We start from the raw sequence: 19,230 nt of genomic DNA on the forward strand, positions 1-19,230 counted from the left end.
ATAATATGAAGGGAAAAGCTTTACCTAGTCACATTCTGTGTGCCTTTTATTATTTTTATGGACACCTATTTATTTTTTGAGCACTCCACCTACAAAAAGGACACAAATTTGCATGTGACACAAATCATATGCAAATTCTATGCAGATCTATGCCCTATCTTTGAAACATCAGGGATTATGTACACTAACTGATAGGTAGCAACAGCTGCACACAAAACCACACCCTTCTGTTACAATAAGCACTCAAGGTGTGTTGCTTTTTTAAAAAAAAGCAAGCGTCTTCTTGCAGGTACAACAGGAGAAAGTGAACATGTTTTTCAAAAACAACATAAGGATCACACGAGAACTTTCACACTTCTGAAAATTAGTTGTTGGTAAAAGTCTTTTCTAATGTTTAGCATTCTCATTAAAAATAGCACTTGCAAACCCTTTTTGTTTTGAATTTTATTTGGCAAAGCAGCATTGCATAAACTGTTCAATGATTAGGACATAGCTTACACAGTATTTGTTATACAGTTTTAAATTCAGGTACATCAAATTTGCAAACAATACTCTACTATAAACCTCTAAGTTATTCTACAAGTAAAAGGGAGAAAACTATGTCAGTTATGTCCATCTTGAACAGCAGTGTATTCAACAAGAGCTGTCACTTCTGATGTCTTGAAGTTTATATACACGATATCTGATTTTTAAAGGGAAGAAAGCAGCTGATTGTATATACTACATGCTAGTCTATGACACCACGCTGAAAGCTTAGAAGAACTTCATCTCATTTTAGTAGCATCTAGAAGACAGCTGAACACAGGAACCATATAGTGTGCATGTAGTGTCAGAAAGTGCAGATAAGCGGTTTGATGGACGAACACTGGAGCTGAAAGAAGTGTTCAGAACGTTTCCCAATCCAAAATAAAGAAGATAACAAATCGCAGGTCTGTCTGGCTTTCTGCAGACATATTACACTTCTTTAAACAGGTGAAAATAAGGGCATGTTGAAAAGAAACATTTGCCCAAATTTAAACTTTCCATCAGTTCATTATCAAACTTGCATTAACTTCTACAAAATAAAAAACACCACACTTTTCCATGCTGATAACAGTGTAACAAAGTCCAAAACAAGCTGCAATGCTGTTGGTTTTGAAAAGCTTTTAAGAATTGGAGATGAGCAGTCCACTGTTAACACTATGTTTGGGTCAGATGACGTAGCTTTTACATTTCATCCCTGCAAAAAGAGGACAAAAATTACAAGTTTAACTCCTCAAAATTAAACTCGTTCTCAGATATTGCAGCAAAATTGCATAAGCCTGTTAAGGTACTTAAGCCAAAAGAAGGGTCAAGAACATCAAACTAGTAGTGCACATAAATCAAAGCAAAAATACCTCCTATGCTTCCGTCAATGTCATTTAAAATACCATTAGCTGTAAAATCACAAGTCTACCTTTTTACTGAAGAAGAGAATGCCTTAGCTCTCTGTAAGCCATATACTGTAGATTCATTTGCCATTATAGTCTAGTTATTCTTGGAACCTGCACCAAAGGCTGCAAAATGTGAAACCTAAGTTCAAAATTAGACTTCACAGTGTTGATAACAGGCTCCCCATCCAGTGAACAGGGAGACCCTGTTCTGTCCAGAGGAATGCAGACCACCCTGGGGCAAACAAGGCATTGAGTTTGTGAGATCCTTGTGGAGAGTGGCAGGAGGATATATGTAGCTGAGAAACAGCAAGCAAGGAAAGGCTTAAACTCTTCAACTACTCCTGCTGCTTTTCATTGCCTCTTAATGCTAATTTGTTTTTTTTGAAAAGGAAACAGGGTCTGCATCTGCACTTGAAGTCTAGTTGGCCCGCAATATGGTAGACTTAAATCTGAGGAGTTCAGTTCAAGTCATGGACTTGCCGAGGGGGTTTGAACTAGTTACTTTGCTTCAGCTATAGTTCCCTATCCACAAACCAGAAAGAACAGAGCCTTTGAGTTCACTGTTATAAGGATGAGGCATGGACCAAAGCAGTAGCCAATCACAGAGCAATACAAATTATAAAATACTGCTTGTTTTTCAGAACATCTTTCTCAACTGATTTTAACTGATCCAGGACTAAATAGTACCTATACCACTGAAAGACCTGAAGCCAAGGACAAAAATTCAGAGTGGAATAGATGTGGGTAGCTTCTTCTATATCAATAGTGATTATACAAATACAGTATTCAAGTATCTTTCTAACAGGCCAAGTAAAAGTGTACATAAATGTCAGAAACCATATACACGACTTCTTACTACTGCTACTCTATCAACTCTTTGGAGTGCCCCCCCCAAACAAGGAGCTTGACCCGCCTCCACCTTGCTGTCATTAGCATATTCTGTTATGTTAATTTCAGAAAACAACTCGCCCACTATATGCTCAGCCCCTTCTGTGCCCCCATTTTTTTCTCGTGCAGTCACTGGTTGTGGGGAGAAATATAATCCAAGAAAAAGCCATGCAATGATTTGGGGTGTAAAGCAGAGCAAAGGAGCAGCAGCAAGGACATCTGAGGTGGAATTGTGTCTTGTGGTCATGGTCTTCTGGAGACTTGCATTTTTGTGGCTTAAGAACTTTTGCAGCAAAAGCACAACCCTGATATGATTTCCTCATGATTATATTTGTGGTGGTTCAAATTGAAACCTTTTAGAATTTTACAGACATTCAAATAAACGGATGTACATTTTAGTTTGTGAGCTCATTCTGAAATACAATTACTTTGATGAGCAGTATTTAAATAGACTGATTTATGCAATCACCTTGTGATGACAGCCATATCTATCACCACAACAGAGTGCTGTAAAAAGTAAGGCTTGGGAAAAGAAAGCAGTTATGTGAACTGGCTCCAATCCAGCCTCTCTCACAACGAAGTGTCCAATGTGCAAATAACTAGACACATGGCTTGATCCCTACAGGTAGGGAGATACTGGAGATTAATTGAAATGTAAGCATAAAACCTACTGACCAGCTTACTCACTCTGCATTTTCTTCACTGCACTAGCTGTTAGCTTGTATCTCGGGAGTGCTAGCTGACATTTTTGTAAACTGAATCTTCTTCCAGTTGCTCTGATGTTTCTAAATTCTTTAAGCAATATCTGTATTAATGACTGTTGCAACAACTTCATGATCTTCAGTAGGCTTCATTCAGATCTGTCAATATTTATAACCAATTTCCAAATGGAGGTTCTGTTTGAGGCACTTCAGTCAGTTTTCAATTAATGGATAGACTAATAGCTAAGTTCAAAAGTGTTTAGCTTTAATGGAGATTTTAATGAAAAGAAGACCTTCCTATTTTATGACACACTACACCATATCTCCTTAATCTATCTATTACATAAAAACAGAAAATATAGCTATCTGCCTTCCAAACAGCAACTGCAGGGGTGAAGGTTTCTGCTTCTACCCAGGACGTTACAAGGACATAACCAAATATGCAACCTTCACTGAGTGGGAGAATGTGAATACCATGCATCTGTTGCCAGCAGTTTTTTGAGGCTAAGAGGGCTATACACAGCCTATGCTAGCTGTGTAGAGCTATCTCTCCATTATCAGCAAAAAAACCCAAACACTATTTTGGTGAAAATGGGAAATTGCACACTAACCTAGAGGTAACTGTTGCTTGTCATAGGCTCAGTTTTTTTAGTAGCAGTAATAAGTTATAAGGCTGTACTAAATCTACTTTGGAAGCAAAGGCTATCCATCAATAAAATATTAATACAGAATTTAAACAAATAGCAAATATTAATTTGCTCAGCAGAATCTAGGTCTCTGAATATGAAACAAGCTTTCTGTAGCAGCTTTTGGTCAGCAGCAATTCATTCATGAAGTTATCGGTATGCTACGCAGTAGCTCAATACTGTTCTCACAAAACAGTGGGCCTTCCATTGAAGGCAGAAAAGCAAAATTAATTAGTTTATTTTTGCACAGACATTTCTACAGCTGTAAAGTGTCTAGAAATGCGACATTTTTATTAAATGTCAAAGTAAAACTTTATAGATTTGGAGTGCTAATCAGGCATGTGTTTGTCTCATCAACAAAGACAGTTCACAAGCATTTCTATCTAGCCAGCAGTGAAGGACTGCTGGCTTATTCATATGCATGCTAATGACAGGCACCTTTTTAGCACTGACTACTCTGTTATGTGTGCCCTAAACTACAAAGCTATCCACAAACCCTGACAGCTCCCAGAGTTAAAAATCTCTGAGACCTGGTAGCTTGTTGAAAATGAACAGTTTGTCAGCTTGAAGAAAATATGACAAACATTATCACACATCCAATACCATCTTCTTTTAAAATAGCAAATGTAAAGTATTTGGCTTGGGTTGCTTTTGATCAACTATAGTGAACTTGTCTTAAAGATAAACAACTAACATGTAAAAATATCCATAATTAGATTGCTTGCTCTAAAGGTTTCTGAGCAATGTTTGACTTTTGAAAACTGGGAAATCCCTTTCCTTTATAGAAGTCAGGCAGACACTTGCAGTGTGAAACACAGTCTGATCTATTGCACCTTGCATATAATGCATACTTATCAAAATCTAACCCAAGACACCAATAAGAACTTCTTTATTTTGGGAATACTTTAGTCTCAAAATGTAGGTAATATTTTTAGCTTATACTAGAGAACCTCAAGAAGACACAAGTTATAATGAAAAATGAAATAAACGCAATCAATGCAATGGTATTTTCCCCAGCATTTAATGAGACACACAAAAACTTGCATGTGGTGATGTAACAATGCAAGAGGTTGCTTTTGGTGGTACAGTCAAGCAGAAAGCAGGGAGCAAAAGCAGCCTTGGCAAGCTATGTCTTAAGAATCAAGATTCAAGACCCTTTCACCTTGTATGTGTAAGTGTGTGGAAGAAGAAAGTTGAACAGAAAATCACTTCCACCTGGACCACTGCTTCTCCTTATCTGTTAAAGGCACATATATCACTCCCATCAGAGGCTTCATTTTGACACTGCCATCTTCTAGCTTATCGTACTGTTCCAGCATCTGGTTTCCTCCAGCGGGTCCAACAGGTAATATTAACCTTCCACCAGGCTTTAATTGATCTATAAGCTATAAATAAATAAAAAGTTAATTATTCACAGCAAGTGTACTCCTAAGCAGTGTTAGTTATACTCAAAGCAGACCCATTGAAATTAATGGAAATTACTAATTTAGGTCTATTAATTTCAATGGGCCTGCTCTTGAGTCTTAATTACTTAGTTGGATACAACTCTAAGATCCCTACCTTGTACAATGTAAAATAACAAAGAATACTGTATTATACTCCTTGATGGTAAGAGCTTTTAGACCTAATGGTCTGAGACACAGCCCACAGTTCTAGCCCTTCCCCCTGAAAAATTGCTGGAAGCTAAGTTCTGGAAACAGGTAAAAGGAGAGGGGATAGTTTGGAATGCCCCAATCTTTATTTGCCTTGACAAAATTAAAAGGGATTTGGGCCTGCACTGTGCAAAGCTTTTCATTTCCAAACCACCAGCACTCCCAATTCCAAAAAACATCAACATCACCTATTAGTATACCAAATCAAATTCCACTGTTGGAATGTGTTTCATTTAATGAAATCTAATTAAAAAGCCCATCGTTTAAAGCAGGTATAAGCATCCAATTAATCATTTCAATTAATAAAGAAAAATCATAGCAAACAATATGTACCATATATATGTATAAATCACTTACTGCTTGGGGAACAACTGGTGCAGCAGCTCCTACATGAATAGCATCATATGGAGCTTCTTCAGAATATCCCAACCTTCCATCTCCCACTACAAGGGGAGAAAAGATATATACAAGGATGAGGAAAAGCTGTCTTCATATTGTCCTCGGCTTATTCAAGACACTGAACTCATAGATGAAATCTTAACTAAGTTTATGAGTTTATGTGGAACCAGCAAAAAAATGTTGAAATTAAAAACAGCCATAATTAGCCTCCTAAATTTTAATCAGATTCCCAACTGAAATTTCTACTGGGAATGAACGACCTGGGTTCCAGGGAATTAGTACCAAACAGCAGTAGTTCACTAAATGCAGCCAGATGTGGACACAACAAAAGGCAGCTGTATATGAGGATTGGAAAGGGCTCCTAGTGATTTCTGCTCTTGTGCAACTGCAGTGCCATAAAGAGGAAACACTTTTACAGAGTGGACCCACAAATGAAACCCAGTTTGAAAGACTATGACTCTGTGCCAACGCTAAACTTCTTAGATCAGATCCCATGACCTGGTCACTAAGCACAGTGGCTTGCAAAAGATTACAGACCTAAGCACATGTAACTGAAAATGAAGTTATTAGTGGGCTTGGAAGGTTTTTGTTTAAAAAAACCCATCAAAAAGTAAACATAATAATTAAATAAAATTATATAAGTTGGATAGTAAACCTAACTACTCTAGTTGTATATATTTCACAGAAAACCTACTACAAAAAGTAAGATCCTGCATTGAACAAGCATATTCCTATACCTATTTTTTACTGTTAATATACTCCAGTACTTACCAATCAGTTTCACTCTTCCTGAAGATAACAATAGGGGATCATCCTTTTTAACATTATTTATTGAGTCATCTACCAACTCTTTGATATGATCAATTCCTACAACTTGTCCTTTGGGACCAACCTGAAACAAAACAAGTTTATTTTGGTATGGAATGTACTATGTATGTATTCAGTTTCTTACTTTTACTTTCAATTGAAGTTATAAGCAAAGGCTACAGGAGATGAAGGATAAAACCTAATACGGCTTTTTCCTATTACTGTATCTGTCTATCTGTTTCTCTTCCCCCAGTTTCACATCCATTTTGCCTTAGAATGTTTGGCATGCAAGTTTCTTCTAATAAAGTTATTGCCATAAATACTTTAGAGTTTCTCATGGTCCATACTTACGAAGTCATTTCCCAATATTTTTTTTCATATTAATATATTGTAATTAACATTCCAAGAAGATATGAATATTTTAAGGCCTCAAACCAGTGTTGCATGTTAGCAGTTTTACTATGAAATACATGAATAGCAACTTATTTTGTTATGTACAGAACTTTTTTTAAAACTTAACATTCTATTGGCATTTGAAATGTAATAGAATATAATCTGTTCAGCACTAGTATTGACTGCTGATTCACCTAAGCAGGATTACACAGGTGACAAGGCAACTTTTTTAAAGTTCAGGGTTTCTTAAGATATACTGAGATGATGGAAAGAAGCCACTAGCTGGAAAAAGAATACTGAACTAGATGGACCTTGGCAGTTCTTTTTTTCTTACAAGATTATGGGAAAGAAATATGGTGGGGTTTTTTTAAAAAAATAAGAGTGTGTTCCATGTTGCAAGTTGATGTTAAAAAAAGAATGCAGAGTCTGGAGTCTACTTCTATATTAATGGCATGTCATACACATCGCACACTCTGCAAAAGAAAATAGAAACAGAAAATCCTGCACACCCCTGCTTGCTTCCTTACATGATCAGTAAGAAAAATCACTGAGGAAGGTATTGAAGTGGGGATGTGAAACATTTTGCAGCATGAATGCCTCATGAGCAACCTTCTGGGGAACCTGCATGCTGATGGTCAATGGGCCAGAGGCAACAAGTCAGCAGAGCAATGGATGCAATTCTTACATTTGTACAGTAAGCTTTATTCCAGCCACATACAAGTCAAATGCTTCTACACATCTCTGCATTTTCTACCCAGGCAGACAAGAGGCCTTTTCACAATGCATATTCCAGCAAGGTAAAAGCACTTAAGGAGGGTGCAGAGCAGGGCCAGTGAGGTCTGAGGATGGGCTTCACTGGGGGAGAGTCCCAAGAGCCAGACAGAGAGGTCTGGAGGGATCCCTTAGCCCTGAGGATCCCTAGCCCTGTTTTAAAGCATCCTTTTCAGATTATATTTACTAAGCATTACACAGGAACTTGCCCCAGAATGGAGTACTTCCATACTTCATAGGCTGTTCTTTCTTCAAAATATTCAATCCAACTATTAGGTGGCATTAAATACAAAAAACAAAAATATGAGCTGATTTGAGCTAGTATTGCTTCATGTTCTTTACTGAAATTTATGAGCTGGACTTTATTGAAACAGTAAGGCATTGCTGTAAAGGTACCCAAAAATACCTATCCTTCTAAAAGTATAAAATAATATCAGAATCAAGTCCTTGCAATTCTCTTGTAAAGACATAAAAAATAAAGCATTTTGTAATGCACACAGAAACCTAACAAGAGTCATATATTTATTGTAAGTGGTTAAGAATTGTCCTCTCACCATTCGTGCAAAGCATGCAGAAAGAATTCCACTTCCAGATCCTACATCAAGGGCTTTGGCTCCTTCATGTAATTGTTCATATAGGAGTTCTAGAGCATATGCATGCTGACCAAAGGAAAAAAGGAAAAGATGTTGGTATTTTATTTTTGGTTTTGCCCAATGTACAATGCTATGATTTTATGTTCTTTCATAAAGAATTCAAACTATGCAATTCCCTACAGAGAATCCAGTAACTTAACTCAATCAAGCTGTTATAGATATCAAACAATTTCACAATTTAACAGCTACAGTTTCAAACCACATAAAGATAAGTATGTCAACTGTCAATTTGTAAATGTAGAAAGATCCCCAAACCCTTTATCTACCCAAATTTGATTTCAGAATTGTCCATTTACACAATAACAGTTCAGAGGATCAAGCCCAGGATACACAGAAATATGTTACTAAATAAAAAATAGCTTTTAGGACCCCCAAAGGTTAATAATGAGCTTAATATTTGCTATTAAGTTTTGTATTTTTCTCTATAAACCCTAATAAAATCTATTGAGCTTACAGAATGAGCCTAGACACAGAAAGACAGAAAAGCATTCAAAAGAAACTTGTGCCAGGCAGACTGTGAATCTATCAATCAAGTCTACTATTGACAGCAACTATGATATGGAATGTTAACAGGTGTCACAGTTGGAAGCCAACCCCACCCACAAAGAAAAACATGAGGGAGAGAAAAAAACCTACCTTCTCAAACCACTAACAACTAACAGTATCCTTAAAAAGGGTCGAAACAAAATAAAAAAATTCCTTCCAGTACAACCTTAGAAACTAAGTTTGTCATTAGTATGAGCTTTCGTGTGCATGCACACTTCTTCAGATACAATGAAACTGTTTCAGTGTATCTATGGCATGCCAACACAGCTACCTATCTGTAACTTAAAAAGGGTATGGGGGATAAGCATTAGGGTTCCCCCCACCATGTACTACACTGGGGTGTTTCATAAGGGTAGAAAGAGGAAAATGAAAGTTTAGTTGTTAAAGGAGTCAGGCTGACAGTATATAAATATAACGCTTACCATGTGTGGAGCACTGATTGTTGCTTGAAATCCTATAAAACATTTAAAGAATGATATGAGTAACAAAACAGCTCACTTATCAAAATGTTCAACATTAGCACCTTTGCTAGACAACAAGTGAGGACTTAAATATATCATATCTGAAGAATTATAATGACAAAGAAACAGTTTCCAAGAGCAAATCATTGCTACAACAACCACCATTTAATTCTGGAGTTATCTTGACTACCGAGATAGCATTTGCAACACTTTTGGAACAGTTCACCTTTGGTTCAACACAACAAGGCCTTAGGAAAATAAAGCTTTTAGTCATCGTTAAAGACTTTGAATACATAATTTTCATACCTATTGATTGAGGAGAATCCATATATGGGTTGCATTTTGCATAATGGCAGCGGTCTGTTGCAAGCATTACTTCAAATACTTTATCTGACTTGATTATTCCATTTTCTGGAAGAAAGGCAAATCAAAATATAAGGGAATATTATTCCACAATACCATTATACTGAAACTACAAAATAAAATGTACCACAGTCTTCAGAAAAAAACACAAGTGGTCAGTCAACTGATGTAATGCTCAGTTGTAAAAGTTTATAGGAGAGAATTTTTCAAGCATCAAACAGTAATGCAAATGTCTGCTATGAATCAGGAAGGATTGAGTTAATTACTGAAACAGTATATTTATTACAGTATACAGTATATTTATTACAAAAGAGATTATAAAAAAGAGATTACTTTCTTATAGCAAAATGTTTTGGCTTTTCCTTTCTTCAGCGGCTCTGAAGTGAACCAACTCACATCGGGGAACTTCAGGAAGATGCTACTTTAAAATATAGCCTACAGCAGTGATATACATTATGCCCATGTTAGTTTATCTGCAAATTATGGAAGCCGACATTCATCACTTCAACATTACTATGAAAACCTACTGTCAAAATAAATTAGGAGTTGGACCATGAGTCTTCTGGACTGCGTAGTGCTGATGTTATTGTTATAGTCAGCTATTTAAGGGTTCAGAGTGGAGAAAGCGCTTTATCCTATCCCTGCCAGTCCCTTTGTTATTCTAGAGATGGCCTGGGTGTAAGTGCTTCCAGATAAAACCTGAATTTTGGGGTGGGCCAAATATTAGTCTTGCCTGTTTGGACAAATTCCTCATCTAGGACTTTGGCCTGTGATTGACTGTTTCTGGATTGATCCCCCCTTGCTAAGGTTATGTGCCACATTTCCTAAGTTCTTCTTTAGCAGAGCAGCTAAGCACATAGAGCACTGAAATACAGGCAGGAATGGGACTGCAGCAGAGAACACATGTAACCAAAATTCAGCTATACTTGTTCTAACACAGCAAAGAATAGACCACTGCAGCTCTTTGAGTTATATAAAGCCTGGCAAATCCAATGTGTATCAACACATCTGAGTCTCTTCAGTTCCACACTCTGAAAAATGTGCCACAGTTTTCAGAAAGAAAATATGTGAACTCTAGATGGGGATTTACCCTGAGAGTGTATCTTCTAATCTTATTTCAGCATAGTTGTCAATGAGGAAAAATTGAATTAACATCCACAATGTACAATCCAGTTCCTGTCTGCCTTGATTACTGATTTAGTGGCTGGGACTATGGTACCTTTGTTGACAAGCATTATATCAGCACATGTTTAGCGCTGAGACCAAGTCATGCTGGTTCCCACCCCCTCAATAAGTGTGTTGTTTTATTTATTTTTTGGTCAACCAGTTCCTAACCTCCCATTTTTTAGAAGAACAAATGAGAAAAGCTTCAGAGTACATCTGCAACAGCATAAAAATAGATTTACAACTAAATATGATAACCGTGTTTCATTATTAGAATACAGTACCTCTATGGTCCCTATTCCTTAAAATATTGCTTTAGCAAGATTTGCTTCTTGGTCCAGCTTCCTTACCTCACTTTAAACTAATTAAGGCTTGCCCCTGTTTCTGTGGATTGCAGAACTATATTTTTGCTGAAGAAATAATTATGCAACATCTAAGATAATAAAAACTGCCTTATTCCAGGTTGGGCTATTTGTCCACATAGTCCAGTTCTGTCTACTTTGATTGGCAGCTCCAGTATCTTAGGCAGATGTCTTTCTCCTCTGCTACCTGACCCACTTAGCAGGTGGTGCCAGGGATTGAACTGGGAACCTTTTGTGTGATATAATGCGCTCAGGTACTGAACTATGGTCTCTTCCCAACTATGTCGTAAAATAAGAACTACACTACTGTATTGTGGTTCAGCAACAGTACAAGTTTTAGATAAACCTGAGAAGAGAGTTCAAGAAACTATGAATTGTTTAATAATCTTCAAACCCATAATATGTTCAACTTTGCTGTGAGAATGAACAAAATAGTCATAGGCAAGGGGGTTGGAACACCAATACATTTCATTTTGAAAAACAGTTTTTTAAAAAATCTGGAAATGACTAGAAGATAACAAGGGGGAAGGGGAGAAAAATAACAGTCTGATAACTAACATTTCACCCCAGATGTGGAGCACTAACTACTAGTAAAAAAAATTCTTTCTTTTTTTAGAGAGTTACCGAAAAACAAGTTCAAAAACACATACTAGTAGCTGCAACAGAAAACAGAGCTTTGTAAGGGCCTAGATATATTTTTCAGATCATTTCTTCCCTAGACTTCAAACTAGAATTATTTTAAGGGTGAATTTTGAAAGTAAATGTGCTCTTTGACATAGTGATTGGTTAGCTTCTTGATCAGAAGATTTAAAAACAACAATTGAGCATGATTTTACAGGGGAAGAATCAGGTTCTAAAATAATATTTAGTCATGCTCATTAATTTCAATGAGTTCACTAATACCTAGCTGAATACCACCCTATCTGTGTCACATTTCTGGATATTTACTATTTCATTTTATCACATTTCTATCATTTTTAGGGCGGTGAAAATCATTCTGAAATTGTCATCCAAAATTTGCAAAGCAGCACTAGAATTTATGTAACACTTTCCAAGGTTTTTCAGTAGTAAGAGTCATATTCATTATTTAGTAGCAGAATTCAAACTACATCATGCTGTTGTCCTGCCTGCAAGCACCATACATATTTATGTTGCAAAAGGTTCTGAAACAAATCTGCAGCTTATTTAAGTCCCGGCTCACACCCCTACCTTATTAATAAACTATGATGTAGCTTTTAACTCTTCATCCCTACAACATCAAGAATAAGAGAGGGGCGTAGGGAGAGAAATAACACAAGCCCACCTTCCCTACACTATTCTCAGGAAACGCTATTGCTTTGCTAGACAGTATAATTGATTTTCCAGTGATGGGTTGGTGGAGGAAGCCATATGTTCTTAACAGAGAAATGTTTTTAAATATTTGGCAGGTCAGGCAGAAAAGATTAACTTCAGCATACCTTCTCTTTTTAGTTAAATTTAAATTCCTTAAGTTAAATCTTTCTGGTGCTGTCTTTGACTCCTGTTCCGCACTTAATGGTTATTTTTGTATATTTATTGACCTAGATCCTTTTGGCTACCTACGCATATTGTTCTACAAAGGATAAGTATAAAATACTGGAAATAGATAAATAAGAAACAAAATAAAATGAGTGTTATGGACATACACAGTCATAAAATATAACTATGCATGTGCTGTTGAAGTCGGAATGTTGCAAAGTTATGTTTCCTTTATAGAAGTACACTCAAATAAATAAATAAAACCCCACCCATCTGGCTGGGTTTCCCCAGCCACTCTGGGCGGCTTCCAACAAAATATAAAAAATACAATAAATCATCAAACATTAAAAACTTCCCTAAACAGGGCTGCCTTCAGATGTCTTCTAAAAGTCAGATAGTTGTTTATTTCCTTGACATCTGATGAGAGGGCATTCCATAGGGCGGGCACCCCTACCGAGAAGGCCCTCTGCCTGGTTATCCTGGAACTTCGCTTCTCGCAGTGAGGGAACCACCAGAAAGCCCTTGGAGCTGGACCTCAATGAATGATGGGGGTGGAGACGCTCCTCAGGTATACTGAGCTAAGGCCGTTTAGGGCTTTAAAGATCAGCACCAACACTTTGAAATGTGCTCGGAAAAGTACTGGAACCCAATGTAGGTCTTTCAGGACCGGTGTTATGTGGTCTTGGCGGTCTAATTCCTCTGTTGTCAGAGGCATAAAAAAAAGCCACATGCCCAATTTATTTATGGTAAACAACTGCTTACTATTAGATTCTAATGGATTATTGAATATTCCTTTATTTGATATGTTGTGACTTTTTTACATTATATCAGATTGTTACTATTAATATTTGATGTTCTTTGTGTTTTTATATGTGTTGGAAGCCACCCAGAGTGGCTGGGGTAACCCAGCCAGATGGGCGGGGAATAAATAAATTAAAATTATCAGTATTATTTCACAAGTAGAGACTGACACATACTAAAACTGCCTCCAAAATTTAAAAGCTGCTGTCCTATAATGAGTTTATAGACATATATAACAGGAAAAGTATTAAGATACAATGTAATATAAAACAAATCTCAAAAAAATTCCAACTGTTTTTCACTCTGCTCTCTAAATCACTTGCTACATTCCCAAATACGACAAACAGGATACTAAAGCTATTTGCTTAGTTGCAATATGAAAACAGGAACAGACAGCAAGAGCTGCTGCAAATGATTTTTGACTAAGACCTATAAATCTTTTCCAACCAGCTTCTCCTGTAAAATACTTCATGGAACAGGAATGGGAATTCTTACTTTCGAGATCTGCTGCTCATTTATTTGGGTGCTTTTTGTACAAACCCATATAATTTAGTAATAGCCCCAAATGCTTTAATAAACAAAAATCACAACTCCGTCAAACAAATGACATCACTAATTTATATTTGTGGTATCACTACCGCAGATTGTCATATGTTGTGGGATTACTTTCGATTTATGCAGCCTGTGATGTTGACAAGGCACCTGCTGCTCTGTGCCCAACCATGGCTCCTTCTTGGCTTATTAAATCTAGCAGAGGGGTGTGACTGGCTGGACTGAGGGCATGGTTAACACGTCATAGTGTGAGGAGGTGATCCATGACTTGAAAGAAACAACACCCACTCCTAAAGAAATCAACCCTGTGCCAGAATTCACCATGAAGTTGATACAGTACAGTAAGTGCCACACTTTTAACATTGGGGGGTGGGGAGGTGCCAGTAAGCATTTATGGATGCTGTTTATCTACTGATTCCAATCTGGGTTTAGGCCTGGCCATGTGACCAAATCTGCCTTGGCTGTCCTGATAAATCACTTTTACTGAGAATGGGACAAGAGGAATAAGTCCTTCCTTTGCTACCATTAACCATAAATAGCTTACGGGGGGTTGCAATTTTACCTACAGGACCGGGTCCAGAAAGTAAGACTAGGGAACTGGTTTTTGGTCCCATGACAGTGCCACAGGGTGTTATACTATCACCAATGTTGTTTAATGTCTATATGAAGCTGCTAGGAATGGTCATTAGGATATTTGAAACAAGGTGCTGATAATAATTTATTGTATGCCTTTCCCACCCCTCAAAAGATGGTGTCAGGGTAAGAAAAAGCATATAAAAAGACTATTAGAACACTCAGCTCTATTTCTCAATAAAATCTGAAACAGGAAAGGCTGCACAAGTGGTGGCCTAGTGCCTGGATGCAATGGTAGGCTGGATGAGGACAAATAAACAGAACTTTGACCCAAGCAAGGCTGAGGCTCTGTGGGTGAGTGGTTCCTGTGTCGCAGAAATGGGCCAGTTGCCTCCAAGGATGGGAGTTACACTTGCTCAGAAGATGCAGGTACATGGTCTGGAGTTATTCTTGGACCCAGCTCTCACTAACTAAGCTCAGGTGATCTCCATAGCTAGGAGCACCTTCCACCAGCTTCAGCCATTCCTCAACTAGGATAGCTTGCCCAAAGAAACCCAGGAAATTAGTAATTATGAAAGTGGATTACTAAAATATGATATATACAGGGCTTCCCTTGCGATTGCTCTGAAAGATGCAGTCAGAGCAGAATGCTATAGCATTATCGCTGACAGGAGTGAGAACCTACTAGCATATTACACTGCAACTCAAAGAACTGCACTAGCTGCTGATTTGCTATCAGGCCAAGTTAAAGGTCTTACTATTAGCATATAAAGCCCGTAACAGCTTGGGAGCAGTTTGTCTGTGGGGTCATCTAGCCCCTTATGTGCCTACTTCCACAGCTTCAATGCGCAAAACTTGCACTGAACAAACACCTTCATTATGTTGCTTTAGACACCGACTAAAAACTTTGTTTCAGCAAGCCTACCCGGCCATGTAAACAAGTTATGCGTACCTGCTTTTAAATTTTGTTGAATTGTATATTGATATCTGTTTTGTGTGCACCAATAAGTGACATTTTTTTATTAGGCTGTTAATCAATTATTGTAAATAAATAAAAACAACAACTTATCCATTTCATCCAACTTTCTCATTATAGGATTCGCATTTGCAGCACACATTAACATGGGTGGCAGCTCCCAGGCAAACAAAGATGTTAACAGCTGAACTGATGAGAAGCACCCCAAGAGACTCACTAGACGGTTGCATAATGACTGAGGGGAGAGCGAAAGAGCAGCTGCCACACTATCCAAGGGACATTTTAGATTTAGATGGTTTCATTCTTCTCTGCAGTCACATGAACCTGAAACCTAACTTTGCCTTTAACGACTTGAAAAACCTGGAACTTTCCGGCTTTTGTGAGCTATGCATCGGTTGTTTACCTGTGAATGGGAAACTACATAACACATGCCTGCTGCAGTAGGTAACCCGCATAATGTTTATTAATTTTATATTAAAAGGGCGTTTGGCAGGTCCGATGCGCGATGCTCACAGCTGAGAGCCGGCCGTTTAGCTGCCTTCCCCCTTAAGACGCGGGAAGCGGAAACGGAACCGGGAGAGAGAGAGAGGCACCTCTACCACGACTGCCGGGCCCAGCGGCGAAGCTGGGTGGACAGCCGAGGCTGCCGCTTCCCCGCTTGCGAAACAGCGGAGGGACTCAACCCTGCTCTCTTCCAGTAGTGGCGACAGAAGCCACCGCCCTCAAGCAAGCTCGCGCCGCACCGAGACACACCCGCCCGACTGCGGGGACTCTCTTTTCTCTCCCCTCCCCTCGCGGTGCTCGCGACCGCCCACCCGCCCTCGTCTCCAGCAGCCGCCAGGCGCGAAGGCCGTTGGCGAAGGCGCGCGCTTCTGAGGGCCGACAACTAACGGTCACTCCCTAGCGACGGGGTTCGCGCGCGCTTGTCTATGTGTGGTACATGAATGGACTGCGCGCGCCCTGGCCCCTCCTTCTGCCTCCTCCTCCTCCCACCCCCTTCCTTGGCCACCGGCCCCAGACGCACTCACTGCGGAGGTTGTGGATGAGCTCGGAGTGACTGGCGCCTCCTGACTTCCAGGCCATAGCTAGACAGACTCTGCGGAGCAGGTAGAGAGCCGCCTTCAGTGCCGCGACTGCGCACAGCAGTTTCCCCAGGAAGGACACAACCTCCAGCGCCGACACAGGCGCCGCCTCCTTCCCTCCCGCAGCAGCAGCTGCCGCCGCCGCTGCCGCCGCCTCGCGTCCGCCGGAGGGAGGGGCTGCTCCCCCGCCCCCCCGCGCGCTCGACATTCTGAACGGGCGCCGCCGCCGGGCAACCGCGGCTGGTGTGCGCAGGCGCAGTACATGGAATAAAGGGGAGCGGGCCGGGAAGGGGGGAACCTCTTGGTGATGAGCGGAGGGGCGGGGTAGGAGGCTGGGTTCTTGGGGTTGCGGAGGACGGCGAGGGGCTTCGCAGCCGAGGTTGTGGGAAGCTGGCTGCTCCTTTAAACGGAAGCATGTGACTGGTTCTCCTGTCGGGCTATAAATAACCGTGGCATGGCCCATAAGGCACATTTGCAGTTTTATTTGCAGTGCAATGTGGGTAGGCTTTTGAGGCAGAGCTCAGTTTTAGGGGGTGAAAAGTCTCGCAGCGTCGCCGGCAGGGAGCAAAGCGCAACATACGCGCCTGGCTGGACGCAAAACGCTTTCTGTCGTGTGGTGGCGGCGGCGGCACATAGGACATACAGTATATGTAATGGGGCCACATGATTTTTATGTATCAAGAAAAAAGATTCATAGCCCACCAATCCCAGCACTGGGTACAACATAGAGAAAATCCTAACAACAACAAAAAATCAGTGACATACAAAAAGAGACAGTGGAAACAACAGAAAGGGGCTACAAGGATGTTGCCCACTAAAACGATAGGGCTGGGGAATGTTTGTGGAATTGCTGATGGATCTGGTGTGTGCTCAGCTGGGAGGGACAACACATCCAATGAGAAAATGCACTACAAAAATGGCAAACAAGTCCTCAACACCCCTGAAAACAGCCAGTGCCCACTAAGTTGCGACTGCGATGCCAGGTATGCCCACATGCTGCCCACCCATGGAGGGAGCCAATGAACTCTCAGCAAGATAGGTGTACAGTATCTGCAGCACACACCATTGCATCACCATACGTACAACAGCCATGGCAATGCCACTCTGTCCCCACTCTTATCAGTCCAAGCGGCACAGCCAAAACTGACCCCTACTGCCAGTTCTGAAGCATCCCTCCAGGCAGGGATCTGAATCCTTTTATGCTCCTCACAACCACTGTTTTGGAGCATAACCCACCAAGGACAGGAAGGGGAGCACACACAACACAGCACTCACTTAGCTCCCCAGGCAGGGCACACCTAAAGTACAGTGGTACCTCGGGTTACGTACCTAATTTGTTTCGGAGGTCCGTTCTTAACCTGAAACTGTTCTTAACCTGAAGCACCACTTTAGCTAACGGGGCCTCCCGCTGCCGCTGCGCCACCGGAGCACAATTTCTCTTGTCATCCTGAAGCAAAGTTCTTAACCCAAAGTACTATTTCTGGGTTAGTGGAGTTTGTAACCTGAAGCATCTGTAACCTCAAGCGTGTGTAACCCGAGGTACCACTGTATGCACATAGCACTTATAGGTTAAAGTTATAAGGCCCACCCAAAGAGGAAGAGGCACTCTTGTTAAACAGCCAAGTCAAGGAGAGGGTCAAGAATGCTGTTCCATCTAACCTGTGAGGAGAATGAGGGAAACATGCTTCTTTAATTAATTTATTGGTAATTGCTCACACTTCCTCAACTTTGCCTAGATTTGGATGAGGAAGAATCCCAGAATCTGCAGTTTATGTACCTGAGAGGGAGAATTATTTTAACAAGAGCCATTTACTGTTCATTGCACACTTGAGATAAATAAATATTTTATTATGGCAGCACAGTTCTTCAGAACTCCCTGCCTATAGGCAAACTTCTTTGTTGTACTGTGTGCAATGTCTGCTAAAAATGTTATTTTTTGTATATATTTGTTTTTAAGAAGGTTGATTTTTATCTATATTAGGATAAATATATTATAATTATATTATGCCTACTTTTGTTGTGTTGATTTTATGAGTATTTTCCTATGAATATTTAATATTACCTTACATAAACTGCTTAGAGGGCAGAACTTTGGAACAAAAGTTCAAGGCCCCACTCAGGGCTGATTTACCACATTTTGAAGTAACAAAATAATACACACTGCCTTCTAAAGAGGGTACCCTCCATAATACTTTTAAGTCCAGAGTCTAAAATTACCTAACTACACCACTTGAAATCATGTAGTTTTTATAGAGGCTAGAGTAGCTGCCAAGAAGCTATCTGATATGTATGCTATACTATTTTTCAGTCCTTTTCTATGCAGAGCTAAGTACCTATCAGCCATTATAATTTTTGAAAGTAAATAATAACCAATAACTCCTGGCCCAGTTTGAGTTTACAGCCACAACCCTATGTATAGTTATCTGAGAATAAACCTCATTGAACACAGTGAGACATATGACTGAGCAAGTAAGATCTGGGGGCATGGATA

General features: G+C 39.7%; 1 protein-coding gene across 11 annotated transcripts; it reads right to left on the reverse strand.

The window, feature by feature from the left end:
- Positions 1–429: 429 nt before the first annotated feature.
- On the reverse strand, positions 430–16,929 carry PCMT1 (protein-L-isoaspartate (D-aspartate) O-methyltransferase). Of its 11 annotated transcripts, none has more exons than XR_014166724.1 (9): positions 16,686–16,926; positions 9,676–9,780; positions 9,331–9,362; positions 8,264–8,368; positions 6,510–6,630; positions 5,697–5,782; positions 4,903–5,072; positions 2,988–3,092; positions 430–1,219 (listed from the first exon to the last, which is right to left on the reverse strand). XR_014166724.1 is itself a non-coding variant. In XM_081905216.1 (9 exons), the coding sequence occupies exons 1-9, from the start codon at positions 16,738–16,740 to the stop codon at positions 1,191–1,193; spliced, it is 801 nt and encodes a 266-aa protein (XP_081761342.1). In that variant the 5' UTR covers positions 16,741–16,929; the 3' UTR covers positions 430–1,190. The 11 variants fall into 11 exon arrangements, 6 of the variants coding, with proteins under 6 accessions (XP_081761342.1, XP_081761340.1, XP_081761343.1 ...); XR_014166725.1 differs by having other exon boundaries at positions 2,976–3,092; XR_014166726.1 differs by having other exon boundaries at positions 2,976–3,160.
- Positions 16,930–19,230: the final 2,301 nt, after the last annotated feature.

This window comes from Podarcis melisellensis (genome assembly GCF_964234715.1).
Source record: "Podarcis melisellensis genome assembly, chromosome: 3".
Taxonomy (NCBI): domain Eukaryota; kingdom Metazoa; phylum Chordata; class Lepidosauria; order Squamata; family Lacertidae; genus Podarcis; species Podarcis melisellensis.